Genomic DNA, 20,402 nt, shown 5'->3' with positions numbered 1-20,402 from the left:
AATATCACCTATTCTTGGCAAACTGGGAAGTGAATAACATTTTTCTGGCCCCAGAATTTATGTCATTTTTTCTCAGAATTTCAGTTCTCTTCTTTGTTTAATTCTTCAGTTCTCAGATCATGTCATTTCCTTAGGCAAGCCTTTCCTGACTAGTATTTTTTACTATGGATTCACAGCAATACATGTCTCTTCACACTATTTTTCTCAGTTATGATTTTGCAGTGTGATTGCTTCCTATACTAGACTTTAACTCTGAAAATGTCTGTTTTCGTTCTATTATAATCCCCCAACTCCTAGCACAATGTCTGATGTGTAATAAATTCTTAATATTTATGAATGAATGTCAATATAATGCACTGGGGACACAAAGTCTCTCTGCTCAAGGCTCTCACTGTAGTATGGAAACAAATGCTGTATTACATATAATGATATGCCACACTGACAGAATGCTCAACTCCATATCCTAAAAAGGAGGTCAGAGAGCTGCCTGACAAGTCTTATTGAGTGTCAGTACAATTTTGTTAGGGTACTCTATATTTCTTGTACATTTCCTTAAATGTACAAAAGACTAATCCAAAAGATAGATGGGTTATTATATCCACTTATGATGAGAGATATCTTTTTAATGACCCAGAGACATGTGTGTTTAGAGTGTCAAGTGTCACCCAGAAATGATGAGGCAATGATGAGGTCAGACTGTGAAAGGCTAAATATTAAAATTTTATGTACATATGATATTCAGATGCATCTGTTCAGATATATGTATGTTTATTTATATATAAGCAGGAGAGTGATTTTATAAGACTTTCAAATTTGAAGAGAACCTAAGGGGGAGTTGAAAGGAAAGATGTAAAGAAAATGAGGGCCTAAACTAAAACACAGTGGGGCAAGGATTAAGAGCAAAGGATAAACACAACATTTATGAGATAAAATGGACAGTATTTAGACTGCAGTATAAAAAAAGGTGAACGGGAGTGATAACAGCTAAAAGTACAGTTTGATATTTAGAGAACAGTCAATTAAACATTCTTTTTCTTATTTTCTGTGTACACAATTTTGCAAGTAGAAGTAAAAATTTTTGTACTCACCCAGTCTATCAGATTTTATACAAACTTGCTCTTGGTATCATCTTGAAGAACCTTCCACTTGAAATTTTATTGTGATTTGAAAATTTATCAGCCAAGAGTGAGAACGAGGCACATGAACCTGTGGACCCAACTACTCAGGAAGATAAGGACAAGATGATAACTTGAGTCCAGGAGTTTAAGGCTAATCTCTAATAAAGCAAGATCCCATCTCTTTAAAAATTAAAAAGTAAAATAAAATCCTCAAATAAAGTGGCTATACATAGGATGGATGAGCAGCTGTTGGATACCAAAACAATCTGAGTTTTTTTTTTTTTCCCAAAAGCTACCCTACGACCTAGAAATTCTACATATCAGAAGAGGAGGAATGGGATTGTTGAGCACTCAACAGGGGAAAAAAACATACACACACAAAACAAAACGAAACAAACAACAACAACAAAAAAGCAACAGAACAAAACAAGCAACTTGCTAGATGACTGACTCCTCCCCCTGCCCAATACTGGAACCCATAATTATTTTCTTATAATTCACAACATAGAAATTGTACAGTAAATTTTCACTATTGATGGCATAAAATTTCATGAGTTCAATTCAGAGGACTTTGTGACAGGTTAAGATTTTAGGCTCCTCAACTTAAATAGACACCCCTCAACTTAAAATGGGGTTACATGCCAATAAAACTATCATAAATTAAAAATATCCTAAATCAAAACACATGTGCATTTACTACATCTAACCTATTGAACACCATAGCTTAGTGACACAGAATGCTACTGCTAAGAAGTATATGTTGTTTACACTGGACACAGTGATGCATACCTGTAATCCCAGCTACTAAGAGATGCCAGCCTCAGCAACTTGGTGAGACGCTGTCTCAAAATAAAAACTAAAAGGACTGCAAATGTAGCTCAGTGGTTAAGCACCCCAGGGTTAAATCCCCAGTATTAAAAAAAAAAAAAAAAAAGTATTTACTGCATATCCTTAATCCAGATTAAAATTCAAAACTTGAAGTAGTTCTACTGCAAGTGTACCACTTTTGCACCATCATAAGCTAAAATATAGACAACTGAACCATCTTTATTTAGGGACCATTTTAATATCAGATGTTTTAATGGCTACTCAGACACACACCTTCCATAAATGGCATGAATATAATTATGGGATTTAAATCCTATCTTGGCATCCAAAAAATCATCAGAAGAACAAGGGTTACCATTATGTTACATATTTCACAATTTTTGAGAAGTGGTTCTTACTCTAACACCATTTAAGGACACCCATTGGTAATTAGCCCTATTAACAGTTTATGAGAATTAAGGATCCACAAAATGCTATCTTAGATTCTGTAATTCTCCCAAGGAACATAAAAATTTCCAAAGGAGAAATTAAATAGTAAAAAACCAAAATCAGCAACAACAACAAAATGCTCCAAGTGTTGATAATTTTCTGGGATTTTTACTATTTAATAACATGTTGAAATTATCAATGTTTGATCATTATTTTTTAATACTGATAGTTTATTCAAATTGAAACTGAGAATTTAATTCCAGATAACATATCATCCAAAATGTTTGCAATATCTACTGCCTTTAAAAAAAATAGTATGGCCAAGATTATTGCAGTTTTCTGCTTACTTTGTGTTTCTCCACATTCTAAAATTCTGCAGAGCAATAAAGTATGGTTTTACTTGAAATACAAATCTCCAATGTTTAATATTTTATTATAAATTTGGCAAGATTGTTTCTGCAAGAGGTTGCTAGAGCGCTTATAGGTAAACTAGCTCACCAGAGGCACAGTAAGCAGTTAAAAAAGGTTTGACATGCTTTCAAAAAACATGTAAAATAGACTATACACTGATTCTTTTTGTAATACAATGACAAAATGTGCTTTAGTTATACATGAGGACTTTGTTATCTGAACCATACTTCTGATTAATCTTTGTCAAGGTTAGTTTGTCTGGAGCTTTGATTTTTGTTGTCATTCTAGTAATCAGGAAGAAAAAAAGGGCAAAATTTGTATCCTTAAGGCTAATTATTAATACAAAGCTTAATGTTAAAAATTAGTACTTAGTTCACAATACTAAAGGGGCTTCAGAAATGCAGATTTGTATGATCTCACTATTCCTCTGAACCCAGCATTAAAGCTATGTGTGTTTGTGTTTGTGTGTGGTTCTGGGGATTGAATCCTGGGCCTTGCACATGCTAAGCAAGCACTCTACCACCAAGCCACACTCCCAGCCCAAAGCTATTTATATCTAGCAAAAAGGAAAAAAAGGAGGTAGAGCACACAAAAGATGGTAATGGTCTATTTTGTTTCACTATTTAATGACTGAAGACAGGCATGTTTTTTGAATAGGTCACGTATACCTCTCCCCACTTCCCAAAGTGAATAGAACCTTGAATTTCATTTTAAGCTGGTTGGAGATAGATCAAACCATTTAAGCAAGTATCTCCCAAATGAAAGAATTATTATTCGGATAATTTGTGTTATAGAAATCATATTCATTTGACTTGGAAGGCAGGCCTTTAAATTAAATCAAATGACTTAAGAATGGGATTAGAAAGTTTCAAAAATGGGGCTGGGGATGTGGCTCAAGCGGTAGCACGCTCGCCTGGCATGCGTGCGCCCCGGGTTCCATCCTCAGCACCACATACCAACAAAGATGTTGTGTCCGCCGAGAACTAAAAAATAAATATTAAAAAAAAAATTCTCTCTCTCTCTCTCCTCTCTCACTCTCTCTTTAAAAAAAAAAAGTTTCAAAAATGATCGTTAACCTTAAGGAATTCAAGACAAATTTGCACACCTAAAAACGGATAAGTGTAAACTTATTTTGATCATACAAAAATGCTTTCAAAAACAGCGAAATGGGGTATCACCATGCTTGAAAAGATAGTGTTTCCAACACACTGACAAGGTTGTAACTGAGGCTTGCAGATACAGTTATGAACGAAACTGTCAACTAAATTGCAGCATGTTAAACTGAGACAGTTACCAATGTCCCTCGAGTAGCTTTTTTTGTTGCGATTCGGCACCACACCCTCCAACCCGCCCCCTATGGAGGGACCTAAAAGGGAAAGGTTGTAAAAGTTCTTTTCTGAACCAGGAATGGGTCACCCGCAAATGAATCAAGCAACGTCACAGGATGTCAACAACCAGAACTCTATTTTCTCTCCTCCTCCGGTGCCCCGCCCGTGCAAGGTATCAACCCCCGAGGGATATTCAGCGGCAGGTCGCCCAAGCGTAGGAGGCTGCGGGAGGCGACCACAGTTGCCCAACAGTTGGGTTCCCAGGCTGCCTGGTGTGACGCAGCAGCTCCCGCACGGCCTCTGCGGACCAAAGCTCAGACCCGGCCAGGAGCCCGCGGGAGCGCGGGGCGAGGCCTGGGCGACTCTACACTACACGCGACGCGGCCCTCCGGTTTTTCCAGTGCGGTGCTTTCGCGGCTCCCCGAGTCCCACCCCGGTTTCTCCCTGGTTCCTCCTCAGTGTCTCCGCCGCGACGTCCTTGCGCGACCGTAGGAGTGACGGTAGCGCTCACACCCGCACAGAGCGAGCCTGTAGCTCCCACTTCCCGGAACTCACCGCCCGGCCACGGAGGGCGGGCACCGATCGAGGACCTGCCGGCCACAGCCTTGGTCAGAGTCCGGCGGCTTCCGCGCATCCAGCGTGCGCGTTCCCGCAAGTGCGCGCGCACCACGCTCTCCGCCCCGCCCCAGCACCAATCGCTTTTTTCTCAACGCCCACAACTCCCCGACGTAGCCCCGCCTACTGCCTAAGCGCCTGCAGAAAGGGTTCAACGTGCGCGCGGCCGCCCGTCTCGCGCCCTGTGGGGAAGGGGAGTGAGCAGAGGCGCTGACGTCGCGCGGGAGGCGGGGGCGACGGCGACCTCGGTGGCGGCGGTGGCTACGACGAAGACGGTTGCGCTCCCTCGCTCTCTCGGCGTCATGGCGGCTGCCGGGGGCCGATAAGCGGCGGGAGCGGGAGCGCGCGCGCGACGGCGGCTGAGACGACGACTCGTTACTTCTCGCTCTTGCTGCCCTCGCCTTTGGTGCTTCAATAATGAATTGATTGTTGGATCCACTCGGCAGGGAATCGCGCGTTGGTGCCGCGGGCCGGGGTTTCCCCTTCCCCTCCGCGTCTTTCCCCTTCCCCCATCCCTCCCGGACTCTTGCTTACCCCGAGACGCCCGGAGCCCGAGGACTCGGCGGCAAGATCGCGGGCCCGGGCGCGGGGGAGGCCGCCGATCGGAGCCGGCTGCCTGCGAGCCGGCTTCCTCCGCCCCGCCAAGCCCGCACGTCCGCCGGTAAGAAAGGGGGTGGCGGGTGGGTCAGGATGTGGCTGGGAGGACTGGAGCCCGCTGGGCGGAGGGCGGCGACGGCGCGGTGCCCAGGCGTCGGCCCGGTGGCCAGGAGAAGGCCAGGGCGGCTGTGCGAGGGCCGGTGGCGGCGTTGGCGGGCGGGCCAGGCGCGCAGGGGGCGTGTGAGCGGCGAGTGCAGGCCGGCCACCGCAGAGCGCATCCTTGCGCCGGCCAGCCCGGCCCGGCCCGGGTTTCTTGGGCAGGGGGCCGGTTGGGTAGTTAAGGGAGATCCGCGAGTGGCGAGCGCTTGGCGGTGCGTCTCTCCTGCTGCAACCCCGGCACCCAGCACGTGGGGATCCTCGGGGAGGGGGAGGGGGCGGCGGCTCGGGCGAGCCTGGGAGGGCGCGGGGCGGTTCTGCGGGAAGTTTGAGGCGGGAAGAGACTCTGGGACCGGGATGGAGGCCCGGGAGAAAGGGGAGACGTCCGGAAGGGAGGCTGATGGGGAGCCAGACTGAGTTGGACGGGCAAGGAGGATGGTTTCCCAATCTCTTGGAGTCCTGCTTCAGAAACTTAGTAGGAGTAAAACAACTGTTAAAACACAGAGGATAGAAGTAGAGGATTGTAGAGGTTTAACGACTTAGAGAAGAGTCATTGTTGAGACGCACAAGAGACAGCGGAGAGATGCGTGCGCTTTAAGCTTTAGAACTTGCGGTTCTGAAAAGGGTTTCGGAAAGACGACTTACTCGGAGAAGGGAGTGAGAGGGGAAAGGAAGTTACAGTGCACAGAGAAAGCCATTTTGAGGGACGAAAGGAAGGTGAAAGGGAAAGAACGAAAAGGAGAGAACTTTCTTAACGAAGACTTTAGGGAAAGAGGCAGAGTACTTAGATTTTTAAGACTTGTTATAATAGTAAAGCTTTTTGACTAAAGTTGGAATTTATGTTTAACTTGAAGAATAAATGTTGAGTGGAACAGTTACTTTTTAGATACTGCTCTTGCAGAAGAGGGTAGACTACCCTGAAGTCTGGAGAATTAAGATCCCAATCCACATGCAGAATCTGCTATGATTGAGCTGGCAACAGCCTGTTTTCCTCACCTCTTTGTGTTTGTGTGTAATGCAGATAATCATAGGAGAAAATTTTCATTGCTGAGGTCTGAAGACAGCTCTGCTTCTGTAGACTGTCTCAGTACTTTCTGACTGGGGAAGGATCTGACGTCTCCTTCCCCCGCTTCTTCCTCTCCCTCCCCTGCCAGAGATCTCCTTTGTTTATTCGTGGATGGCTTGTAGGTGACTCTACTGTTGTGCTGAAATCTTGAGAGTGCAAATACTGTGTCTTGTTGTTTTATTATGTTGCACCAAATTTTACTTTAAAAAAAAAGCACATAGAGTATATATTCTATTACTTTTTTATTTTTTTTTTCATGGAATCTCTGCAAGTCCAAACTAGTAAATATTTTTTTTCACTCCACTATCAGTTTACCTGAAAAAGAGCATGTTTATTTTGTCCTGTGCATTTTTGCTAAAATTATGTAACTTTTTATTATTTTCTCATGTGAACATTTCCAAAACTTTCCTTCACAGTATATGAAGTTCTTGGAGATAGAAATTAGGCCTTCATTAAGAGTAACCCTTTTTCCCCCTTCACTTATTTAATCAAGTTATCAAATAAGACTCCATTTCCTAGGGATGTAGTTATATGTTGCTTTAGTAAATTATATAAATATTGATACACAGTGGCAGTCTCTAAAAGTTTTATTACTCCACAAATGTTTTGATTTCTTCTGTGGAAAACATTTTAGCAATATAGCCTGTTAAATTCTAGTAAGTGATAAGAAAGTACATAATAGATATATTAAGTAAAAGACCTCCACCCCTTCCTTACCATCTTTAGTCTAATTGGCCTAGGTAGATTTCTACAAGTTCTAAGCAGGGCTTATGTATCTTTTTCTACAGAAAGTGTTCTTATTTTTTCATGTTTTCCTTAGGTGAATCAAAGAGAGGGTCCCAGGAAATTGTGAATGTTCAAGAAAATTCATCTGAATTTTTGATATTCAAAGAGGAGTCAGTATTTATATTCATCTTTTAAGCTGGGAAGATTTATATTTTATTTTAAAACTCCTTGATATTTACAATGAATGGACATAGTGATGAAGAAAGTGTTAGAAACAGCAGTGGAGAATCAAGGTAAGCAATAACTTTATCAACTTTTACTGTGAGGAGGACTGAATATCCATTTGCTGTTTTTTTATAAATTTGTAGTCTTAACCATCCAAATATTGAAAAGGTTTCTAGTATTTGAAGCTTTGTTGACATTACCTATTCTAAATATTTTTTAAAATATTTAAGTTCTTTGGAACTTTTTGCATTTTGAAGTACTTAAATCTATTAGGTTTATGCTTGAGGTAATAATGGAAGCTGGAACATATTAAAAAAAAGTATTTAAATTGATTTGACTGTTGGTAAAAATCTTAAATATAGTAAGAATTGGTGCACTCATTTTGCCTGGCATTTGACTTTTTGCACCTTTGCTGTCCAGTGCTGTAGCCACTAGCCACATGTAGCTGTTTAAATTTAAATCATAGAATATTCAAAATTTTATTATTTAGACAAACCAGACACATTTCAAGTGCTTAATGTCACATGAGTAGTGTCTACTATCTTGGACAGCACAGATAGAAAACATTTTTATCACTGAAGAAAGCTTTATAGATAACATTGATCTGGACATTTATTTTACTGTATCCCCCCCCCTTTTTTTTAAATTTTCATGGTGAACTTTTAATTATCTGTGAATGAGTTAAAGAGTTTTTACTTGTGCCATATCTTTTTAAATTAGATTTGTCTAATTTATGTGTTTTTTAAAAAACAACTCTTCACATCGGAATACTCTTTTTAAATTCTTTTTTAGCACCCCCAATTTTGAGTTACTTGCACATTGAAATAAAATTCACATAGTTATGTGCACTTATCATAGGTGAAAATCAGCAAAATGAATTTTGAAGTCATATTGGTTACTTATACCAGTTCTACCACTTATTAACTATGTGAACTAGTGTAAATTAATTTCTGATGCTCTGATTTTTGCTCTTCTAATAAAATGGGGACCTGGGCATGACGACACATGCCTGCAATGCCAGCAACTCAGGAGGGTGAGACAGGATCACAAGTTTGAGGCCAGCTACATCAACTTAGTGGGGACCTTGTCTCAAAATAAATAAGGGATACGGATGTGGCTCAGTGGTTAAGTGCCACTAGGTTCAATCCTCAGTACCAAAAACAAGTAAGTAAATAAATACAATGAAGTGTAGACCATTTATCTTTAGATTGAGAATTGAGATGCTTCTATAGGTAAAGGACTTAAAATGGTTTCTAATAAAATGTGTACATTTGTAACATTTGCTTATTATAATTAATATGTTTTATGTAACAGTGCTACATAACTGAGACGGTAATTATAGTGATGGAGAAATGGGGTGGATAACAACAGACAAGTTGGTAGGGTTTAAGAAAAAAAGCTGGATAGAAAATTATGTTGTGCTTATATGTATTTGATCTGAAACTTGAAATTCCTTGTCCATGCTTAGTATATTTTATCACCTTTCCCTGATAGAATGTTTGGATACCAAGAATATTGTAGAGAGTAGAGTAAGAAATAGGTTATGGAAAACATCATTTAGTTGAGCAAGTATTAGTCTAGGAGTTAAAAACTTGAGCTGACACCATCTTTGCACTAGTAAGTTCTCATGATTTTCCCAGTTATAAAATGAGAAGTTGAACTGATTTCAAAGTTTTATCCTACAATTTAATTACAAAGTATGGTGAAGTTGCAGACAACAGAGTTTGACTGCAATCACCAGAGGCAAAGTTAAATTAAAAGTCTTTTGGATCTCAGCTTTGATCCAGATCTCTGTAGCTATATTGATTGCTGTGCGAGAATAGAAAAGAGTCATGTTGTATACATTCTCTTACTCATTAGTGAATAATGAATTGGCCAATAGATAGAAATATACAGAGGAAACCCAGGAGTCAAACACCATACAAAATAGGAAAATATTCTACTTGGATATGCAGGGAGATTACCTGCTGGTATATTTTGACCATTTATCTATTCCAGTAATCTTTTATATATTTTCTATATTTTGCTGCCATACCTAAAGCAAAGAGGAATTTTAAAGCTAATTTAATTGTACAGGTGAAAATAAAAAAAAGTCCTGTGAAATCATATTTACTTAAAAGATTCTTTCACAGTGCATACTTATTTTAAATGAATGCAAAACATTTCTCTAATTGTTCTTAGTCACTAATTCTACCGTACAGGTTTTGTGTGCTTCTGAGAAGTGTTATCAAGTTATCTAGTTTTTGCAACTGCTTTGGCATTTATCAGAAAGAGAGAGACTTGGTTCTGTTTTGCCTTCATTTTCTTTCTTATAGATATTTTGCTCTTTCCTTGCTCAGCTGTCAACAGTCCCTTCTCACTTTTTCCCTTCAATGCTTTACTCATTAGACATTACAAAGAAAAGAGCTCCTGCGTAGTTAAAAGACTGAGAGGTAAACTTACAGTTACAGGAATTTTCTTGGAAAAATCAAAAGTTGTAACTACATAGCAAGTTGTTTAAGAAGAATTTGATTTTTATTGGCCAGAATTTTAAAATGTGTTTTTACTGCAGAATTTTCCTTTGTGAAAGTTTCTGAAGTGAAATAGAATTAAAAGATGTTATTGGGCATTTTGGTTGTTATAATTAACTTCCTACCAAAAAGGAAAAAAGAGGGTTTTCCTTCTATAAGGAGAACTTTCTGTAACTGTTGACCAAAAAGGAAAAAAAAAAAAAAATGCTCAGGGAAATAGGTCATTTTGGCTATATTATAACTGTTTTGAAACTTACTTATTATGAAATGTGTGCCAGGATGCACCTGTACAACAGTTTCAGCTCAACACCAATTTTTTTTTTTTTTTTATAACTGAAGTTAAACTTTCTAAAGATAATGTTGGAAGATTTCAAAGCAGGTTTCCAGCTGGGTTGAACTTTTGTTGTCATTTGTAACAAAGTTTCTCAAATCCCAGTTAGACTTATTTTTTTTTAATTGTGAAGTTATCTTGAATGATTTACCCTATTAATAGATTTCTGGGTAAATACCTGAAATATAGGATTATAATTTGCTTGGATTGGTTAATAGGTACTTGCATGTATATTAAATTTTCAACAAAATTTCCAAGTACATTTAAGAATTTATTTGAATCACTTTAATCCCTAAATATAAATGTAATATTTCTGAATAATTCTTATGGAGTGGGGGGAAATGTTGATGTGCCTTAATAGTCATAGTCATTTAGAATTCATGTGAAGGTTGAAATGGAATTTTATTGACCTTTATTTCACTATATCTTTTTACATTGTTAACAGTGTTAACAGTTAACAATATTAATTAACAATATTGTTAACAATTAACAATATTAATACATTAAAATATTTTTAATAATAATAAATATAAATATATAAATTTTACATTTATGTAGGGGAACCGTATGTTACACTGGCATAGGAAATATATGACAGTAGAGTGTATTTTGACATTATACATACATAGGATATAACTTATTCTACTTAGTATACTTGTCGGTTGTTCATGATGTGGAGTTTCATTGATTGTGTATTCATATATTAACATAGGAAAGTTATGTCCTTTTCATTCTATTATGCAATAGAAGTGAAATACTTTAATTATTGTTTCATGCTTCAATTATCCTCTTTGGATCTCAGCTTCTAAAATGTTTTGGGGAGGCAGTGGTGATAGGTAGTGAGTAGGAAATATGATTAATGGAAATGTTCTGAATAAAAATACTTTTCATGCCAAATATCCTGATCTGATCATTATACATTGTATACATTTATTGAGTTATGACATAGTACCCTGTAAATGTTATTTTGTTACACAGAAATTATTATGTTAATTAAAAAGAAAAGAAAACCAAATCTCTTTTCTAAAATTCACAAATTGAGGTTACCAAGTTAAATTTTTCTGTAGAAAAATTTTTATACTGTATTCCCTGGAAGCAAGTTACTGTGTCTAGCTCACTCTCAAGGGGTTGAGTGGTAATTAAACTCCATCTCCTGGTGGGAGTATATCTGCATATATTAAGTAGAATTTCTGTAAAGAATTCTTTTCTCCATTTTTTTTTCTGTATTTATGTATATATATTTTATACTTTTTGTTATTAGTGAGTTATTTATTTTGCTGTGAAATTAAACTTTGGTCATGCAAGCCTTTTCAGGTCATCTTAAGTTTTTTTTTTTTTTTTTTTTTAAACACAAAGCCATCCTTTTGACATAGAATTGACCATTCTTGAAGGACTTCACTGGTTCGTTTTATTCTAGTATGGTTTTAGAAATGAAGAGTTGGGTGTCGGCTGTGCTTGTTGCTACTCAAATGTCACTCTTCTAGGCCTCTTAGACAAAGTGAACAGAGATAGGTGACACATGTTTACATATTGAATCAAGTTATTTCTGTATCTATCTACATACATATTAAAATAAGCATATATCATTTCTTTTTTTTTTTAAAGAGAGAGGAGAGAATTTTTTAATATTTATTTTTCAGTTTTCGGTGGACACAACATCTTTATGTTTTATTTTATGTGGTGCTGAGGATTGAACCCAGCACCCCGTGCATGCCAGGTGAGCACGTTACCGCTTGAGCCACATCCCCAGCCCACATACATCGTTTCTTACAAGGTCATTTCAACTTCCCTTATAACTTTGTAAGTCTAACATGAGAAATGTGAAACCTACCATCCAACCTCTGTGTATTCATATATTCAACATAGCATGTATGTAAAGCAGTTTCAGAATTTATAGACTATATTCCAAGGAGAAACAAATTTATTAATTGGTATACAGTGTTCATGTACAGTGTAATTTAATATTTAGCCTTATAGTTTGTAGTCAAACCACTGTTTTCCAAAGTTACTCAAGTTAGCTTATTTGCCCTCAACTTCATTAAGGTATTATGTCATAAATTTGTAATAAATCTAGATTCATTTGTTAGTCTCAATTCCACCCCAGGATTTCCAATATCTTGTTGACTTTTAAAATCTGCTTAATTATATTTATTCTGTGACATAATGTAAGTTCCATGGGTTTTGACAAATGCATAAAATTATCCTACCTTGGTACTGTACTGAACAGTTCCTTCACCCTAAAAAGTTCCCCTGTGCATCTCAGATTTACTGAATCATCATTTCCATTTTATAAAGATTTCCAGAAGAATTGTATTCATAGCAAAATTCATACGCACATATCTGAAACTATTCACCTGGAGTTATTCAACATTTTTACCATGTTTTAAAGCTATAAATTAACTTCTAAAAAGATTATGATAATCTGGAAGCAATAGTGGAAGGAACAGTTTATATACACAAATCAATTAAGTGAGTATATTTAGATCATGGGGCCATATAGATGTGGATGTGATCTGAAAGGAAAATGGAATTTGGTAAATTACTGGATTTCTTTAACTTTTCTAATCTTAATAGAATTGGTAAAGTTTGGGGGGAAATGAAGAAATAATGGTGTGTATTCATATGAGTGATGCAGATAGTGTTTTTGTTTGTTTGTTTTTGGTACTGGGGATTGAACTTGGGCACTAGACCACTGAGCCAGATCTCCAGCCCTATTTTATATTTTATTTAGAGACAGGTCTCACTGAGTTGCTTAGTGCCTCAACATTGCTGAGGCTGGCTTTGAAGTTATGATTCTCCTGTCTCAGCCTCCTGAGCCACTGGGAGGATTACAGGTGTGCATCACTGCGCCCAGCTTAGAGATAGTTTTCACAGAAATCATGTCCCCTGATGAAGAAGTGCACATCCTTTATATTAGATGTTGGGTATCCTAGCTTTGTAATTCTGTACCTGAAGGTAAAGGAAAAGAGAAAAGAGGATGTATCGCAGAATTAAAAAAAAAAAAAAAAAGGGTGTGTGTGTGTGTGTGTATAGAAAGATACCTTTGGTAGTGTATTATTCTCCATGTGAGTGAACTGGTCAGAATCACTAGTTTTAGGAAAAGACCCTAGGACTCTATTGTGCCAGAATCAACTTGTTATAAATGAGTAACTATGGGAATTGCAGTTTACAATTGGAAATATATTATTATCTGTTACCGTGATATGAGGTGAATGCTTAGTCAAAAGTCAACCTTAATTAAATGTTAAGACTATGCTCAAATATATCTTTATTGATGGATTAAGTCAGATCCAAGTTAAAACCACTGAGCTTAAAAAGCAGAGGCAGCCATACATGGTGGCACACACCTGTAATCCCAGCAACTCGGGAGGCTAAGACCAGCCTCAGCAATTTAGTGAGGCCCTAAGCAACTTAGAAAGGGCCCATCTCAGAATTTTAAAAAAGAGCCGGTGACATGCTTTAGTGGTTAAATGCCCCTGGGTTCAATCCCCAGTACCAAAAAAGAAAAAGCAGTGGCAAAATTGTGTTCAAATATATTAACTTTGGGAATTCAGTGTCTGTGATAATCTCTCTCTTTCTCTCTCTCTCTCTCAGAATTGGGGCATAAGGCGTTATAGTGGGCACTCTCAATTACTGCTTGTCAGCTTTACTGTAGTTGCTTTCAAAAATAAGATTATCTGTCTTTAGAGACTTAGTTTGGATGGTTGAGAAGCTTACTATGTGGTAGATACCATGAAATACTAAAATTTCTTCTTTGAAGCTTATGATCAAGAGAGATGCCTTCACAAATATGTAATGTCAGATGGATGTAGTAAATGTGGAGATATAACAAAATCCTGTGCTAGTTCAGATGTAGGAGAGAGAAATTTGATTACAAGGACAGATGGTTTAACTTTCAAATCAATGCTATGAGTAAGGTGTTAGTGGTTTTTGTTTTTGCCTTTCTTTGATCATTTAAATCACTGATAATCTTCAAATTTCATGCACACTAGAAGTGCCGAGGTAATGTGGTTTTTATGATGGTGAGACATTTTGACTGGCTAGGCAAAAAGAAAGTTTATACTAAGGCAGATGATATTAGTAGAAGAGAGTGAATGCAGTGAAATGTACACACTTCATCTCATGGCAGTCTGGTGTGATCTCTAAGAGCTATCTGTTGTCATCTCCAACTTGATTATTTTGAAAGTTAATTTCTACAGGTTATACTAATGGAGGAAAAACATCTGCTAGAAATTATTATAGCTTTAAATTATAGAATTAGTTATTTTTATTATGTCATTGATATTGTGATAAATTATAGGTATTTTATGTAGCTATTCTTCAGTGATTTTTAAATATATTTATATATAGTCCTATTTCCCATCTGATCATTCCTTAAATGCTTACTAGAGAATATTTAAGGAAATATTTTTAGTTTGCCTCAGATTCAACATAGCTAACTCAAAGAGTTACCTTTGAAATTAGTAATACTAAAAGTTATCCTTCCTTGTACCCCTCTCTAGCAGTTCTAGCAATCATATCTACTTTTTTAAAATTTCATTTTATAAGATAATTTTTATGGTATTTTGGTAGTTGAATGCATAAATGAACTATTGCTTTTGGTGGCAAGTGCCTAACACATCAATGGCATTTACCTGAGTTTTAGAGGCATACAGGTGAAAAGATAGTCTGAATTTTCTAAAGCGTTTGGTGGTAGTTTTTGTGTTATTGGATAAAACTTTGTGTGCTTGTATGTGTTTACTACACTATTATGTAAAATATATTTATATTTTAGGTCCAAAAGTTTGAAAGTAATTATTCACCTTTTGCCACAAACATGTTCTTTTGTTAATATTTAGTGTTTACTTATTGCCTACTACTTTCCATATTGTTTTTCCAGTTATGCTGAAGCAGATAATGGTCTATTAAAACAATTAAAATAAAGGTTCCAATTTAATGAATTCAAGGTACAGTTAGAAGTATATGTATAAACATAATTGTGATATTGTGAAGGAATTATAAGTAATATGAACAAAATGTTGTAGGAATATGAGCTGAAACAGTTGACCTGTGCCTGAGGAAAGTAGGGATAGATACTAAAAGGGCATGATATTTTTTTGAGTAGTCCTAAAGAATGGAAAATTGTATTATTTATTTCTGAGAAGAGACATTTTCCAGATGGGGAAAAGTACAGGGATGGATACTTCTGCTGAGTTTTATTGTCTGTAAGTTTTGCTCCAGTTTCCTTTCTACCACCTCTAGTTACTCTCAGAAATTAATCCATCTTTTATATTTTGATTAAACATTAAGTTTTTCTTTTTTCCACAGCTTTTTGCCCCTAGTAAAAACCCTTACATAATAGTTAGTTGATGAGCAAGTAAGTCAAATCATGTATGAGTAAAAAGTGTTCTTCCAAAAATACTTATTGCACAAACAATACAGTGTATTAATTATTGAAGCATTTAATATGTTCTGCTAGAGACCCTAAAACACAGGGGCTCAAATGCTATTATTTTTCACTGTCAGGTAAGTGAACTCTACCTTTTCTGGTTATGTAGGTACCCAGGGTTTGTGGGACAGCTTTGTTGTTCTTGACATATGATTTCTGATTATTCAGTGGTTATTTTCAACAAGCACGAAGGAGCTGGGAATAGGAAAGAGGATATAAGGCAAGCCATTTTATATTTAAGGATATGATGTAAATATCACACATTATTTCTGACCCTATCTCTATAGCCAAAACCAGTTCATGAGGCCACAACTAGATGAAAGAAATACTGAGAAATCTTATCTTTAGCTGGATGGATTTATACCAGTCAAAACTGAAAGATTGAACAAGAATCTAATGTCTGATACATGGTACCAACTAGTAATCATCTTCCTTTTTATTATATAATTTGTTTTGAATATTTTAATATGTTTATAGTTATTATTCATACACACACGTTTCCTATATTTGTTAATTATGACAGTCCAAAGGACACCTAAAACAAACTTTGAAATAATGATTCTGATCTTGAACTCAGGAAAAAGATCAATGGTTTTATCTATTATACCTATCAATGGTGAACTCCTAAGTAGGGCAGTATGCTTTACTTCTCTTTTCATTTTCACAGTAATCTTAAAAGTATATTTATTTCCATGTAGCAGAAACCTCAGGCTCATCTAATGAGTGTACAGATATAAACAATTACAGTGACAAGAAAGGATTAGAAAGCATAATACACAGTTGAACTTCTAAACACCAGTAAATTAACCCTGAATTTTCCCTTTGGTGTGTGTAAAAAAATTCTTTAAAAAATTCTCCCAAAGAAATGCTTTTGAATGGCATTGAAACTTAACTAAACAGTATTAGGATGCTAAGAGAATAAGACAAAATGAAAATTTAGTACAGTGTGCTTCTCTAATAAACACAGTTCTTTGTTTTGTCTATGTGTACAGCTCTGTTTTTCAGGCACACAGTCCTCTATTATAAACTTTTATGAACAATTAGATTACCTTCTATCAGTGTGTCCATTAGTATATCACCCATTCAACCACGAGTCTAACCCATCTAAATACTACTGACAGTTTAAAACAATAAGACGAAAAGGTAGGGAAATGGAAATATAATAAGGAAAAATTTTATGTGTTAGAGACAAAAGTAAATGGATAAAGTAATTTTTAATAGAATTAAATTATTGATTTAAGGCTTTGTTACAATCTTTTTTTTTTTTTAAAGAGAGCGAATTTTTTAAGATTTATTTTTAGTTTTCTGTGGTCACAACATCTTTATTTTATTATTATGTGGTGCTAAGGATCGAACCCAGCGCCCCGCGCATGCCAGGCGAGCATGTTACCACTTGAGCCACATCCCCAGCCCTACAGTCTGTTTTACTTATTATGGTTAAATACACAAATGATCTCTTTTCCTTCTGTAGTATTACTGGTTTGAGGTGTTTTTTCATTCCCCCCTTATGACTTTCATACCCACACCAATATTACTTTCTTGACATTTTAAATCTTCATGGTTTATCAGTACTAGTTTCTTCTGTTTGTATAATGGTAAAGCAGCTGCCCGTTTGCTACTGTTTTTCTTAGAAAGTCATCATTATTTTATTCCTGAACCCAGGATGAGTCTTAATGTTTTCATTAGGTCATAGGATTGATTTGAATGGAGAACAGGGAATAGAAAAAGGGAATTTTACCATTCTGTCATGCTGGCTTTCTCTCCTTCCCAGAGCAGTCCCTTCCCTCAAATATATGAAAATGCTAGGCAAAATAGAGCAAAGGAAACCACTAAATTGTGTGAGACTGAACTTGAAAGAAGGCTTACTTACATGTACCAGAAACAAAAGGGAACCCAGAGCAGTAACTTTTGAACAAACATGGCAGCACGGGATATTTGAAGGGTCACATCGGGACCTTTGGCCAACAGGCCAGAATTGGTATTGGAACTAAGAGTTTGGCTGCAGCTGAAATGAAGAATATTATTAACCCTGAAGTTTTGCCTCCTATGTATGGGTCTAGGAAAACTCCTTACATATGCTTTCAAAGACGTACATTTATTTGTTTGTTTGTTTATTTATTTTTATATGTGACAGCGGAATGCATTACAATTCTTATTACACATGTAGAGCATAATTTTTCATATCATAGATGAACTCTAGATAGGGCAGAGGGGGGAAGGGAAGGGGGGAATGGGATTATTAATGATGGTGGAATGTGATGATCATTATTATTCAAGGACATTTTTTATTGTAAGCATAAAATGGAAACACAGTATGAAAATATCTTATAAATTAGAATTATATGATATAAAGTATTATCTTTACTGGAAAATAAATAAGAGAGGACCCTAAGGACCAACCAGATAACGTACGTGAATGAAAATTTCCAAGTATTAGACATTTCTTCAGGAAAAAATAATTTATGAATTGAAGCATATATGCAGTATCCATAGGAACCAGTGTTTTTAGGTTTGCACAGTTGTGACTGTGGGAAGTGGACTCAGTGTTTGTAGATTTTCTGATTCTTCAGAAGTTATTTCTATATTATTACATTTAAGTTAGATAAGTTTGTTGAAGAACCAAAAGAAGAAATATAGAAGCAAAGAAACCTGGAGGAAAATGAGAATTTGTGTGGAAGATGGAGGCTTACAGTAGTTTCAATTAGAAAACAAAAGAGGAGATAGTATTAAGCATTTACTAATTCACAGATATCTTTTTAGAATCTGTCAGATACAATGCTAGAAAGTAGGTGTTCATGTTACCATGTGTTAAGTGCCAGTTGCCTAAAGTTGTCTTGAGGAGGAAGTCTACAAAAAGCATGACTTCAGAAGTGAAGGATAAATAATAGAATAGTTACATTAGGGAAGAGGGTCAGGTGGTGATTAATAGGTAGGGATACCAACTTAAACCAAGACTGTGAGGTGAGAAAGAGCATGACAAGAGGGCCAAAGGAACTCAGTGAGGCTGAAGTGCAAATAGAGAGAGTGGTTTTTGATAGTTGTAAAGGTAGGCAGAGATCAGATTTTAATAATTTTATCTCAAGAACCCCAAGGTAAGCCGTTAAAACCTCAAAATCAGTTGTAGTGCTGGCTTTGTCACAGGGTTTAGTAAGTATGGAATGGAACCCATGCATACACATTTTAAAAATTGGGGTGATGGGCTGGGGATGTGGCTCAAGCAGTAGGGTGCTTGCCTGGCATGCGCGGGGCACTGGGTTCGATCCTCAGCACCACATAAAAAATAAATAAAATAAAGATGTTGTGTCCACCGAAAACTAAAAAAAATAAATATTAAAAAATTCTCTCTCTCTTTAAAAAAAAAATTGGGGTGGTGATTTTGATGTAGGTTAGAGTTTGAAGAAGATGTTAATTTTTTTAAGTCATTCAAGTGATTAAGAACATAGACTATAATACAATAACCTTGGTAATGTAGGGATAGAATATTAGCCTTTATGCTAAAAGAAACTGCAGAGATATACATTTTGAGCACTTTATCTTATCTCTTCCTGCTGTTGTCTACAAACTTTCAAGGAAAATCGGAAGGGCCAATAAAGGGAGCATGTCTAGTTGAGCCAGCTTCTATTGAACAGCTTTCTGAGCAGTACAACCCAAAACTTGTGCTTATGTCTCATTTGTCAGATATTGGCCATACTGATTGATCTTAACATTGGAATTTCTGTTATAAAGGAAAAAGAAGACATGGTGAGTTAATCAAATAGCAGTGTCTGAGGCAGGTATTGAATACAATTTTTATTTAAATTCCTTTAGCATTTATTTTTATCATTTCAGGTTTTTTTTTTTTTTTTTTTAAAAAAAAAAACTATGTGCATTTCTAGAGATTGGGGATGTAGATCAGTTGGTAGAGTGCTTGCCTCATATGCACAAGGCCCTGGGTTCAATCCTGAGCACCAAAAAAAAAAAAAAAGAAAAGAAAAGAAAGAAGGGAAAAATTACATGTATTTCTACCTTCCTAGTTTGGCCAATTTGTTGATTCATTATGTATTAGATATTTTTATTTTTTTATTTTATGCCAGTGAATGTTTACTTAACTTCCATATTCATTGACTTCTGTGGCTTTTAAATCTTCCATCTTTGTGCCCTTTACTATCTGCAAACACAGTTGTACAATATTGAAGGTTAATGGAGGAAGAAGCTTGTGATATTAAAAAAAAAATGTTAGTTCTTAAAATCTTGAGTTAATTTCAAATTTCACAAAGCTTACCAGAATAGTATCAACTTTATATGCCCTTTCCCAGATTCACTAATGTTTTAACTTTTTGCCACATTTTCTGTTATTCTATCTTTAAAATCACATATTATTTGCATCCATGTTAATGTGTATTTAACTTTTTGAACCATTTGATACATTGCAAAAGTCATGCCTCTTACATGTTAACACTTCAGTATATATTTTCTAAGAATAAAGGTACACTTTTCCATATGCCCTCTATAGTTAGTAAAATCTGGAAAATTTACATTGATACAGTACTGTAATATTTCTGTTTGGTCAATCCTAATCTTTTAGTTCCATGTTCAGTATAAGATCCTATAGTGTATTTAACTTTCACATCCTTAATTGCCTTTAATCTGCAGTA

The 20,402-nt window shown here is 36.4% G+C and overlaps 1 protein-coding gene across 2 annotated transcripts in view; it reads left to right on the top strand.

The window, feature by feature from the left end:
• Window positions 1–4,786: 4,786 nt before the first annotated feature.
• Chd1 (chromodomain helicase DNA binding protein 1) overlaps window positions 4,787–20,402 on the top strand; it is a 74,065-nt gene continuing 58,449 nt past the window's right edge. The window contains exons 1-2 of one of the 2 annotated variants that reach the window (XM_026385881.2): window positions 4,787–5,390; window positions 7,369–7,567. In XM_026385881.2, the coding sequence (XP_026241666.1) occupies window positions 7,515–7,567 (53 nt within the window). In that variant the 5' untranslated portion in view covers window positions 4,787–5,390; window positions 7,369–7,514. The remainder of the gene's footprint in view (window positions 5,391–7,368; window positions 7,568–20,402) is intronic. The other variant, XM_026385880.2, reaches the window with a different exon arrangement.

The sequence above is a fragment of the Urocitellus parryii genome, chromosome 1, assembly GCF_045843805.1.
Source record: "Urocitellus parryii isolate mUroPar1 chromosome 1, mUroPar1.hap1, whole genome shotgun sequence".
Lineage (NCBI taxonomy): Eukaryota > Metazoa > Chordata > Mammalia > Rodentia > Sciuridae > Urocitellus > Urocitellus parryii.
The sequence above is the reverse complement of the archived record's forward strand: the minus strand, read 5'-3'. Positions and strand labels throughout refer to the sequence as shown.